General features: G+C 37.0%; 1 protein-coding gene across 4 annotated transcripts in view; it reads left to right on the plus strand.

The window, feature by feature from the left end:
- The window catches only part of DDAH1 (dimethylarginine dimethylaminohydrolase 1), a 134,275-nt gene that overhangs the window by 95,945 nt on the left and 25,085 nt on the right, over positions 1-13,245 (plus strand). For all 4 annotated transcript variants that reach the window (XM_072754711.1, XM_072754708.1, XM_072754709.1 and 1 more), the window contains exons 3-4: positions 5,817-5,890; positions 6,928-7,047. In XM_072754711.1, coding sequence (XP_072610812.1) covers positions 5,817-5,890; positions 6,928-7,047 — 194 coding nt within the window. The remainder of the gene's footprint in view (positions 1-5,816; positions 5,891-6,927; positions 7,048-13,245) is intronic.

Below are 13,245 nucleotides of genomic sequence, written 5' to 3' on the forward strand. Positions count from 1 at the left end.
AATTTTCAATGCAAATTGATTTGCCTTCAATGCCAGATGAGTAATAGCAGAACTCAACCAAATATAAACAGCTAATATTATTATGGATCTAACTAGAATCAGCTTTTATAGAGGGCATAATATTGCTTGTAAAGAAACAGTAATTGTAGCATTTAACCTTTCCAGCTCTTTATAATCGTATTATTGCTTTGCCAAAGTCATGTACTAAAATGGATCCCCAGATTCATTCTAGTTATACTGATAAGTAAGACAATTGATAATCATTTTTAATTTATAGTGAGAGTTTATTTTTCCCTCAGTGTCAGAGATTATAAATACCTGTCTCCTAGATGTAGCCCTACCAGCAAGGGTAGGTTCCCAGGGGCTGGGGAACCAGGGGAACCAGTTGGCACAGGTGGCCAACTGAAAACATGAAGCTTTTTGAGTTCTAATATTTTAGCTGATGTGAATTTTATATTGAATCCTTTGTGTATATAGAGAAAATATAGCCATCTTCATCTTAATATAAATATAATGCTTTGTAGTCCTTACATTTTTATATAATAAATGTTCTTGGAGGGGGAGAGGTATTTTTCCTGTGACCATTAATTCCTTGCTCAGTGTCATGTACCTATGGGTGGGGCCACTATGTGGCTGATCTCCAGGTGACACCACTCTTATCCCAGACTTCTGAACAGTACCCGCTGGAGTTATGCACTGCACAACCTGTGCTACTATTGTCACGGGCAAGGGCCCTGCCTCTGGGGCATGGTGTGCACACCCAGTGAGCTCTAAGAATTCAGAACAAGGGGTCAGGGAGGCCTACGCTGCATTCTCAGCTCTGGCCATGTCCAAGCAGACTCAGGCATTCTTTTGAATCTGCCTAGTAAGTTCCCCTTAGATATTCTTTGTGTCTCCCATTGATGGCACTTCCACTCTTTTTGCAGCACAGAAAAACAGCCTGTTTCTCTTAGAAAATAGGCTTTTGTGAAAAGCGAGATGTGTAAATCACGCTTCTTTACAGTAAAAACCCTTTTTTACTGGAACATAGCCATATAATAAATAACTTCTTGTAAGCAGATACAGATAATATTTGAAGTATGGTTTAAAACCAAACTGTGGGAACTCCTGGGTGGCTCAGTGGTTGAGCGTCTGCCTTTGGCTTAGGTAGTGATCCTTGGGTCCTGGGATGGAGTCCCACATCAGGCTCTCCACAAGGAGCCTGCTTCTCCCTCTGCCTATGTCTCTGCCTCTCTCTTTGTGTCTCTCATAATAAATAAATACAATATTTAAAAAATAAAAATAAAACCAAGCTGTGTTCATGGCCATTTAGTTATCGTAACAGCTGAGCTGAACAGAGTCCCTAAAACCTTCTCAGGTCATGACACAGCTTATGCTAGAAATCTCTTCCTTTGGTCAGAGATCTTTCCATAGCCTTTCAACCCTTATGTTTTGGCCCCAACTTCTAATTAGGTACCTAAGAACTGAGGCTTGCCTTTGACACTATCTGTAATTTCTTTTGGTAATATTTAAACCTTAAGTTAATATCTTGAAAGTTATTTTATTCAAAATTGAGATAGTCCTAGGATATTAGATCTTTATCTGCGTGGCACCTCATTCATGCCTAATGCCTGGTCCTGCCTTCTTCTACTTCCTACTTCTCATGTTTTTTCCTTTTTGATTTAATCATAATAAAATACATATAACATGAAATTTTCCATTTTAACCATTTTTAAGTATACAATTCAAGGAGCATTAACCACATTCATGATATCATCCAGCCATCATCACTCAATTTTTAGATTGAGCAGAGTTAGGTAAAAAACAAAATCTGTAGTACTTTCCATGCCTTCTGGGTCCTCTTTCTTCTGCAACTCAAAGCTTCATTAACAGTTTATCAGGAAATGGACAGAAGGAAAGCAACTATCCAACTCCAGTTCCACTGAGAATCTTGTGAGTCAGGTGTCAGCTACTGGCAGAAATTATTTCAATCCTATTTCTCTTAAATAGAAGTCAACTTACCTCTACTTTTATTTTTTATTCTTGTGAAATATGGAGCAAATAAAAATAGTTATAAATGTCTATGTACAGTTTAAAGACCAATGATAAGATGAGCACCTGGTGCCTGCCACCTGGCTTAAAGAAATAGAATATTGCCGGGACCACAGGAGCCCTACTGCCAACCTCTAGCTTCTCTCAGCCTGAGGTAACCACTGTCCTGCATTTTGTATTAATCACTGCCTTATCTTTCTTTGAGTTTTACCTCAATCTATTCATTCCTAAATTATATGTTGTTTAGTTTTACTTGTCTTATAACTTTATATGACCAGGGTCATAGTATATGAACTATTCTGCAATTTGTCTGTTTTCGATCTAACTTGGTGTAGTAGCTATAGCTTTTCATCCTTCACTGCTATGTGGTATTCCATGGTTAAGAATATACCACGGTGTATTTATCCATTCTATTACTGATGTGTATTTGAGTGTTTTCCAGTTTTTTCAATTATTTTCAGTATTGTACATTCTTGTGTATGTCTCCTGGGAATGTATATGAGTTTCTCTAAAGTAAACAGCGAGAAATGGAGTTTCAGGTGACAAACACTTTTTGCTCCAGTGAAATGTATATGATTTTCTTCTTGAAATCTATTGATGTGGTTAATTGCACTAATTTATTTTTCTGATACTTGATCAATTTTGCATCCCTAGGATGAAGTCAAACTCTATCATGATATATTCTCTTTTTACTACAGTGCTGGATTTACTTTGTTCATTTTTTTCTTAAGACTTTCATTTCTATGACCTGTAATTTTTCTTGCTTTCCTTCTCTGATTTTGGTAAAAGAGTTGTGTTAACCTTATAACATACATTAGGCAATATTTCTTATGTTTCTATTCTCAAGAATCAGTACTATTTGAATTGTGCATTCCTTGAACTTTGATAGAACTTACCTATAAACAGGATCTGTGGGCCAAGTACTTTCTCTGTGGAGGGATTTTAAACCAATTCAATTCCTTTAATGATTGCATGAATAATTGAGGATTTTATGAGTCAGCTTTTGAGAATTCTGTTGTCTTCTAATATTTTATCTATTTTATCTAAGTTGTCAAAATGTTGGATATAAACTTCTTATCTTCTTTATATCTGTTTTAAGCTTCATGGCACTATACCTATGTCCCTTTTTCATTTGTAATGTTTATTTGTGCCTTTTCTTTTTTCTTTTGTGCCAGAGATCTGTCAATTTTATTAATCTTTCCAAAGAACCAATTTTGGACTTTGTTCAATCCTCTCTCTCTCACACACAGATTTCTTTTCCTCTTCCTGTTTAATTCCTTCAAATTTCTTTGTTTTTTTTTTTTTCTGTCCTTTTTTCTTACATTTCATGTTGGAACTTTGCCTCTTTAATATTGAACCTTTTCTCATCTAAATGCAAGTAGTTTAAGCTATGTAATTTTGCTTCCAAGTATTGCTTTAGCTAAATCCTTTGTGTTTTGATATATGTTTGTTATTATTAGTTTTAGATGTTTTCTAATTTCCATTATGACTTACTCTTTGACTCATTGATTAATGGACAATGATGTTATTTTAAAAACATATCAGTCATTATTGTAAGCTACTAGGGACTCTACTGACTACTCTGATAGTTAATAAGTGAAGGAAAGATTCAGCCATTCAACTATCTTTCCTTTATGAATTTTATTTCAAGTAGGCCAAATACTTGAGAAAGTTTTTTTTTTCTGAGAATTCTAGCCAGTAAATATAGATTCCTAATAAAATAATGGATCTTTGCAATGATCATCAAAGGCTATTAAAACGTTTCTATGAAAACTTGTGGGGATCTTTATAATGGAGAAATCAGGCTACTTACCATTGAACACACAGATTATTGCGTAGTATCACTGAAAATGTGGCTGTCAGTCAAGTGCCACATGATGTGATACAATAGTTCAGCCCCACCTCTGAAGTAGTCCTGTCAAAAAAAAATTTTAACAAGAATCTAATTAAGCATCTATATGAAACTATCAGTTTCCTGAAAATACAAAGTATAAAGGAACAATTTCATGTTAGATGATACACAGGAAGTAACCAGCCAAATCCAGAACACAGCGGGATCATCAATAGGATGAATGACCTAGCTTCTCCTATAAAAGAATGAGGCAAAAGGGTAAATTGATACAGAAATGACCTAAGAGACAAAACAACAACAAATTTTTTTTAACATTTTAGTTCTATAAGTTCAATTATTTTCATCAGAAAGCCCATTTAGGGGATGTAGTCCACTATCCTACCAGAAACAGAAATCCAACTTACTTTTTAAAGAGATAAGCAGTTTGCTTTCCTTTGTGCTTGGCTACCTTAGTCTTTTAAAAAGGAAATAGTGTGCACACACACCATTATAAATTTGTTTAAATTTGTTTAATTTTTAAAATGTTTTTCCTAAAAATTATATGTAAATCTAACTTATAAATCTATTTTATATTAAGGAAAGAATTAAGGATTAAGAGAGAGAATTAAGGGATTTGTTTTTTTTTTATTTTCAGCTGAATTTTTTAATAAAGTAGGTAACACTTTTATAAAATAAAAGATCTTTCCCTTAGTTAAGTTTTAATTTATATGTAGTGAGTTTTCTCAAGAGACAACACAGACATACCATTACCAAACAAAAGCAAAAAACCTGTGAGTCTGCCACCAAAGAGTGGCTCTGTCTGCCAAGAGCATAAACCATTGGAACTTATCATAACATCATTTGACCTATGTCTTTACCTCTTTCATAAGGACATCATGAGGATTAAAGTTGTAACATCTGTAAAGTCTATCAAGCAATTCTTTCTACGTTGTTTCTATTCTTATGCTTTACTCTAATGTTCTGGATCAAGATTTGTACTGATTTCTCTGAATATTTTTTCACATTACATGTAGAATTCTTTTTCAAAGAATTGAGGGAAGTTAAGGGTCCTCATAATTACATATTGCCTATCACTATCTATTATAATTAATTGTTTGCTTGCCCCTAACTAGGGAGACCATTTGTATTTGGTGTTTTGCCTTCTGAGAAGAAAATTTATGGAATTTCAGAAAGCCAAATAAATAGAAAGTTCCATCCTCCTGAAATTTAGTACTTTGCAAATAGACATCTCTGATGTTTTAATTTGAAACAAAAAGTAAGAGTTTTAAAGACATCTCTTTAGAGGTCAGGCCCAAAGACTAGTCAGCACTAAACTCCCTTTACATGGATAGTTTCTTCAGCCTTTACATCATTAGAAGAAAAAGAATCCAACTTCATCTCAAATGTTTAGTGTTACTCTTTTAGGGTAAAAAAAGGGAAGCCTTACTAACTTATTGCTATTACTTAATTTTTTATTACACATGAATGTATTTAATCGTGTTATTTCCTAAGTGAAACATTTATTCTTTTATTGTGCTAAAATATACATATTGTAGAATTTACCATTTAACTATTTTTAAATGTATAGTTCAGAGACATTAACTACGTTCACATTATTTTGCAACCATCACCACCATCCATCTCCAGCACTTTTTCACCTTCCCAAACTAAAACTTCATACCCATTCAACACTGACTTCCCACTTCCTCCTCCCCTCAGGCCCTGGCAACCACTATTCTACTTTCTACCTCTGTGAATTTGAAAATGTTTATTTCTAAGGATAAAGTTTGAAATCAGATTTGTGTTAAGAAAGCAGGGGTCAGAGTACAAGCAGAGCTGCCTTCTGTGGTAGGAAAGAATCGTTTGATGCTTTAAGGTCATTATTTACAGATAAAGAAATAGTGGGCTGTCCCTGGTGCGATCTACTCACGATGTTCCATGACATTTATTACAGGCAGAGAATTTTTTGTGGGCCTTTCCAAAAGGACTAATCAACGAGGTGCTGAAATCTTGGCTGATACTTTTAAGGTAGGTAAAGGATAATTTATGCCTGGCATACAGTAATAAATATTCATAGACACATTGAATCAATATGTCATGAATAATTATGTTTAGATGTCACCAGCTTTGCAAAATAATTCCTAATATTTGTACATTTGCTAGAAATTTTAAGAGGTTTCAAATTCAAATTTCTCAATAAATAGGCTGCACTGGGCTACCATATCCACAAAAGACAAAGTTATAGTGAACATCTTCTATTTTCTCCCAGTGTATAAATACAGCCACCTGGCAGGTTTCATGGCACAATGAATGACTTTTAAAAAAAATCTGGAGACCCAACTGACTTGAACATGAAACGTAGATTTTTCACACTAGAATCAAGAATCACTTGTACTCAGTACCTACTGTGTGCTGGAAACTGGGCTTGATATTGTGTGTACATCCTCTCAAAGTCCCTTTACTCTATTGATTATTAATAGATTGACTCACCAGACTGCTTAGGAAGGGATATATAGTAAAGAAACTCTTTTGCCTTGAGGATGTGAAGCTCTAGTTTGCACAGGAAATTCAGACATCCTTCCAGAGTAGCCCACTCCATGGATCAACCAGCAAAGCTAGCTATTGACACAATCACACATCTGGAAGGAGGCTCTGCATTTTCTTCTTAAAAGTAGTCTTTACTGGAGTGCCTGGGTGGCTCAGTTGGTTAAGTGTCCAACTCTTGATTTCACCTCAGGTCCTGAGATGGGGCTCTGTGTCTGCTCCATGCTGGGCGTGGAGCCTGCTTAAGATTCTCTCTCTCCCTCTATCTCTGCCCCTCCCTAGCCCCATGCATGTGCACTCTTTCTCTCTTTCTTTAAAACAAAACAAAACAAAACAAAACAAAACAAAAAAAGGTAGTCTTTATTTAACTGGCAATACCAAAAACTACAGGTCCCAGTCTATCTTCCAGATATTCAGGGCCCCTGGCAACCTCCCTAGAAATAGCCCTGTTTCAGGCAGATTTAAATCAGTTTTAGAATTATTCTGCAATGATACACTGCTTATTTCTATCATACATGTAGGACTATGCGGTCTCCACAGTCCCGGTGGCTGATGCTTTGCATTTGAAGAGTTTCTGCAGCATGGCTGGGCCTAACCTAATCGCAATTGGATCCAGTGAATCTGCCCAGAAGGCTCTAAAGGTAAATACAAAACTGTGCTCCTTTGAAATGCAGCACACAATGCCTGCCACATGGTTTTCCTAATTTTGTCTAGTGGATGGTCAGCAAGCAAGACTAGCAGGAAGACAACAGGCTGGTACTTGAACTTTCTTTGATAAACACCTTCATGACCTCACATTCATTGGGAATCAGAACACCTAAATGTAGGAAGAACTCTTCACTGGTGAACTATTCTTACTCATACACCAGGTATCCTTGAAAGGCCATGATTCAGAATAAGAAATATTGAACACATCACAGTTATTTCCTCTGGGGAAAAGAGGGGATGCCACTGGTAGTGCTTTTCTTAAGTAAGACAGTTGGTACACCAAGGGTTGTTGTATTATTCTTATCCTTTTGTGTGTCTGAAATAGTTCATAATAATCTTTTAGAAAGGCATGATTCAAAAGTACATAAAAACCTTAACTTCTTTGCATTTGGAATACTTAGGACAGGAATTTGTCTCATTTCACAGATGAGAACTGGAAAGCCCAGAAAAATTATGATTTTCCCAAATCACAGAGCTGGGTCAATAGTGGAAGTCATTGATAATGAAGAAAACCTTCCACTGCTATAGTACTTTATAGTCCAAAGACATTTTCCTTGTCCATAATAGCTCTGAAAGATGATCGAAATGCTCCATCAGGGCAAAGACCATGACTGTTTTGCTCACCATTTTTTTCCTTTTTGCTTGGTCCATGCTGGGGCCCTTAATAAATATCAGATGAATGATGAATAAATGAGAGAGATAGTATTATTTCCATTTTGCAGATGAGAACTAGGATGACTCATCCCAGGCCACAAGGCTAACACTAAATGGTGGGCTGGATTACTACCTTTTTCTCACAACTTACTAAAGGACCAAAGACAGAAGCTCCTCTCAGCCAAAGAGAGGAAATCTATATGCCCCAAGGCGCACAATGAATTTTTTTGCCCTTTTAAGTCTTTACTCGTCTACCTTAGTGCTAGACTTGGTCCAGTTTGTCTCAGAAGAAATCATTGCCTACCAATTGCTGAGTTTTAACCCCTTTATTTCCTGCAGCTTCTTCAGCAAGCGATCCTGGCCTTTCCATCTTTTTACTCATACTGTATCTTTGATTGTATTTCTAGGTCTTTTAACGATTGTTGAACCTGTCTCAGAATTTGAATTTGGTGGCTTTTTCTGTGTTTCCTTTAGAGAATATCTTTTGTTCTGCTTCATCTGGAAAGCTGTGTTAACTTTCCACAAATATGAAAGGTGGTGTCTTGAAAGAAAACGTTTGTTGGATGGTATCACTCAAAGGATCTAGGAGGATTATTTTTCTTCTCAGGGACTAACTGTGGTGTCTCTGTGGCAGCTGGGTTGGTTGGCACATGTCTGAAATGGAGTATAAGGGAAGGAGAGGGCTGAAGCTGGCCTCTGCTGTGCTTTTGTGTTAATTAGCAGATGGGACATCCTCTGGGTAGACAAATTACAAAAAGTAGCCCCATCTGCGATTCTGGGTAGACTAGACCCCTAACTCAAATAGCTTGGTCCCTAACTCAGAAATGTCCCTAACTTAAAAAGTCTGGAGAAATTAATGCATAACAAACTAAGAGAGAATACAGTATGGTTAACTAGCAAAACATTATATGAAGTAGCCCTGACTGCTCTTCCTAGGATAGGATAGAGCTCCTTGAGGACTAGATATTCAGTGAGAACCTCATGGACAAAAATGGGCTAGATGTGGATCTTAAAGGATTCCCGGTAGGGACACAGTACAGACACAGACTGAGCCAGATACATACATGAGATTTGAACAAGCTAGTCCAACCAATAAAGAGTTTTCCTGGGGGCTTCTGGAGATATGGCTGTATGGAGCAGGTGAAGTCTGAAGAGGTAGCGACTTAAAAGTGAAGAAGAAGATGAATTTATCTCCATGAAGCAGGAGTCTAAACTTCTGAACAGAAGGGTCTGTACTGCTTTAGAGATGTTGGACCACTATTCTTTTGGAAAGAAAGAAGAAAAGAATGAAGGGGGAAGACCCTGCAATCAGAAGAGAGAACGACTGATAACCTGGAAAAAGAAACCCACACCAAGTCCCATTGTATGCCTTGGACTTGCCACCATTTCTCCATTCATCTTTCTCATCTCTTCATCAAGTCAGGTCCCCTAGGATCACATCTTTTAAGGGCATTCTGTGTGGACTTTATAGTCCTCCTTCCTGTAGAGTTTATTTGAGTTAGTGTTAATAATGATGTTCACTCTATACTTGAAACATTCTGTGTCAGAAGCTATAAATAATCCTCACTGACTGCAAAGGTATTCACTCTTTAGAGATCATATTTTCCATCAGCAAATGTGCTTCCTAAACCATGGGCCTGTAGAGTTGGCAAATGCCCACCTGCCATGTTTCTAGCATCAAAAAGGTTTTCTTTTTTTTTTTTTTAAGATTTTATTTATTTATTCAGAGAGAGAGAGAGAGAGAGAGAGAGACAGGCAGAGACACAGGCAGAGGGAGAAGCAGGCTCCATGCAGAGAGCCTGACCTGGGACTCCATCCAGGGTCTCCAGGATCACGCCCTGTGCTGCAGGCGGCGCTAAACCACTGCGCCACCGGGGCTGCCCTAAAAAGGTTTTCTTACTTTGTAGTGAAAGCTGAGGAACAAACTGAATGGAAGAATAATGAGATCTCCAAACAGGCATATTCTCAGGTCAGAACTAGGTGAGTTAGTGAAATTCACATTTAATGAGCTGAACTGTTTATGTATTTGAGAACAGCTTTGGCTGTTATATTAGAAAAGTCAATAAAACTGATAGTGTGGTAAGTCCTACTACTAATTTGGATATAATACTGATATAGGTAGGCAGGAAGACAAATGGATAGAGACACATAGATCATTTGCACATAGTGAGCACATATAGGTTTTAATTTTTCCATTTTATAAATGAAAATACTGAAATCTGATTAAATAAAATGTTTTGAATACAATCTTCTGGAATCAGATTTCCTTAATTTTCCTCTCCCCAGTTGCCTACCCCACTCCATACTCATTCTTTTACAGTTAGAAAGCTTTTCCCAATTATTTTGCCATAGATTTGTTTCAGCTGAGCTTCCTCTTTCTCTGCCCCTCTCTCCAACTACTCACCACCTCTTCCCATTTTTTGCTGTGGTGTCCAGGATCTGACTTGTCAGGAAAGATGTGAGTTTGGTCTCAGATGTCTGTTGTTCCCTTGCAAATCTTTTGATGTCTCTGTGGAGAAACCCATGGCCACTTGGGCATCTCTTGGAAGGGCATTTAAGAGTGGAGGTGAATTGTGCCTTCCTGTGCCACACACTGAGAGCTTGAATATTTCTCACATCTGTCACTGCTTGCTGAATACTTGCCTCCTTCAGAGCCAGAAAACTACTTCTTACATATTCATGCAAAGCTGAGAGCCTAAGGGTTTCTGGAAGCCTTATTGCATTTGAAACACTTTGTAATGGGTTGCAATCGATTCTTGGTTAATGAAGTGGGATCTTATGGAGATAGTCATCATACCTGTCTAGGTTGTAGTAGATTTAATAGTGTGTGTGTTGTATATTTAAATGAAGTCATCAATCTAGGAAGACTTTAGCGACTCTGCTGAAAAGCCCAGAACATATTTAATACAGAGCACATTTAATACAGAGTATATTTAATGAAGGGAAGGAAGGAAGGAGGACATATTATTCCTGCAGTTTACTGTTGATACATTCAAGGTACTAGAAGCTAGGTTGATTTGAACAAATACATAAAGACATTTAACATTAAGTCTTATCCTAGAAATACTACTATCTAAGCAAAATCCATCTTCAGACCAACCTGTCCATTCTATGGTTTTTCCCTCCACACTTCCCATCATTCTGCACATGCCTCTGGGCAACTATACCTTCATCCTGCCCTTCTAGCTATAAACAAAAATAGTGTAAGATTAATTAATTCTTACATGAGCAATAGGCCTACTAGTACTCTGGCAGAAGGAATGTTTGCCTTCTCAAAGATGATAAGAGCTCCAGTTGCTGCATAGCTGGAGCTGCTGGTCATAAACATAATTTGAGCAAAAGAAGTCAATCACCAAGAAATATATATTCTATTATTTCATTCATTTAGGCAGGAGACAAAACTATGCTGTCAGCAGTCAGAATAGTGGTACTTTAAGGAGTGAGGAAGTCATGATCCCCGGGGCTGCTTTGTATGTTTAATTTTTAAAGTTCACAAAAATATGTATATAATGTATTATTGGAAGTGAGCTGAGATTAATTTACATAAATAATTTTCCAATAGTGGGGTCTCTAAGACCCCTGCTTTACCTTGTATATGATTCCTATCTTTCCTGCAGACTAACCTGTTTTTTATTTTATTAATTAAAAAAATAGACAAACTTTGTACCCCTTGAGCAACATCTCCTCATTTCCCTACCCCCTCAGCCCTTATACACCTGAAATATATATAAGTTTTAATTGTCAGTTATACCTCCGTAAAGTTGGGGAGGCAAAGACACAGCAAAGAGTAGATTTGCACCACATCCCATACATTTTTTCCTCGATCCATTCCAAAATCGACTTCCTTTCCAGGAACCTGGATTAATTACATGCACTCTGTCACAGGACGACAGACTGTAATTCCTACCTTCTGGAGGGACTCACTGTATTGATTTTTAACTCAATCTCCTTGGTAGCATTCAGTCCTCTAGTCAATTAGGGGGGAAAAAAGAAAGGAAGGAAGGAAGGAAGACAAAGGGAGGGAGGCAGAGAAGGAGGGAAGAGGTGGGGGAGTGACATTTAGCCAAAACTTTCCCCAAACTAATCAGATGAGGCAGCTCTGAGCTAGAGGGGCTGCGTTGCTGACAAGCCAGGGGACTATGCCATCTGTGAACCAGGCAGCAAGAAGAGCGCTCGCACCTTCATAACCCCTCGCAGAAACCAGTTCTTTTCTCCTTTTGCCATCTGCAATTTTGTTTATTGGCCTCTTTTTAGATTAATAATTCTATTCTTTTGTATCACAATGAATTATTATTTTAAAATGCTTTTGACAGGAGTACTAAAAGGATGTGGTAAGAAAAGAATTATGAGATCACCACTCCTTTTTTGTCTTTGTCATGTAAATGGAGCTGAAATCTAGTACGTGGATTCCAGTAGAGTTGTAATTTTAAATTATGATGCTCATAATGTATCTTGATGGAAATATCTTTTGGTTTCTTATCTACTTCCTGAAATAACTAACTGCATTTGTAAGATTCCTTGAATGAGGACATGGGCTGCTTTGCAGCTAATTTAAATTGCATAGCACGAGGCATGTTTTTTTCTTTTGAATGACTAACTATATAATAGAGGTCACTCAGACAGTATTTCCTCTCATTTTGACTCAGCTTCAGCATTGATTTTATGTCCAAAAATGTCCATGTTATTTTATAGATGGTCATATAAAGGAAGAAGATGGAAAAACCCTTAATATGTTTGGATTTTGTATGTTTTTTAATTGCCTGGAATTTCCTTTGATGACAACTGGAACAACAAATAGCAAAAACCAAAAGATAGAATGAGAGCTAACTAGTATCAACAGGGTGATTGAAATGGAAAAATAAAGACTCTGCATTTCTAGTTGTTGTTGTCAAAGTGAATTACAGTGTATAGCCACAAGATTTCCCACTTTGGGTCCCTACCAAATATGAAATGCATGCTGACAATCCCACTGTAGGTTTAATTTAGTCTTATTATTTGGTTGTCTGTTCCAGTTGTATTTACCAGAGCCACAAAACAATGATTTTTTTTTAAATATCTACCATGCCTGAATTAAGAAATTAACAGAAAACCAAATAGTCTCTGAGTTTGTAACAACTGTTTATGCTTCTTTTCCTGGCAGCAGTTGCCTTATCTGACGATATTCCCAGAGCTGGATGCCAACAAGGCTAGGGTGGCCAAAATAAAATACTTTGGCGTGATAGAGCCATAAATAATCTGAAGCTGTGAGACCAAAACAGCCATGCTGAATTTCAGTCCTAGTTCCAAGGCAGGAAGAAGGTAAAATTGGCCAAGTAGGAGAAAGGGAATAATAATAGGGTTTTTATTCTCTTGAGCTTTCAAGAAAATTTCAGAGAAAAAAGAGGAAGAAATTACATTTAAAGTACTATTTATTCTGTCCATTAAATGATGGGACGTTGAAAAATATTCAGCAGACTTTATGGGATGTTATAGGGGGA

Source organism: Vulpes vulpes, chromosome 3 (genome assembly GCF_048418805.1).
Source record: "Vulpes vulpes isolate BD-2025 chromosome 3, VulVul3, whole genome shotgun sequence".
Classification (NCBI taxonomy): Eukaryota; Metazoa; Chordata; class Mammalia; order Carnivora; family Canidae; genus Vulpes; species Vulpes vulpes.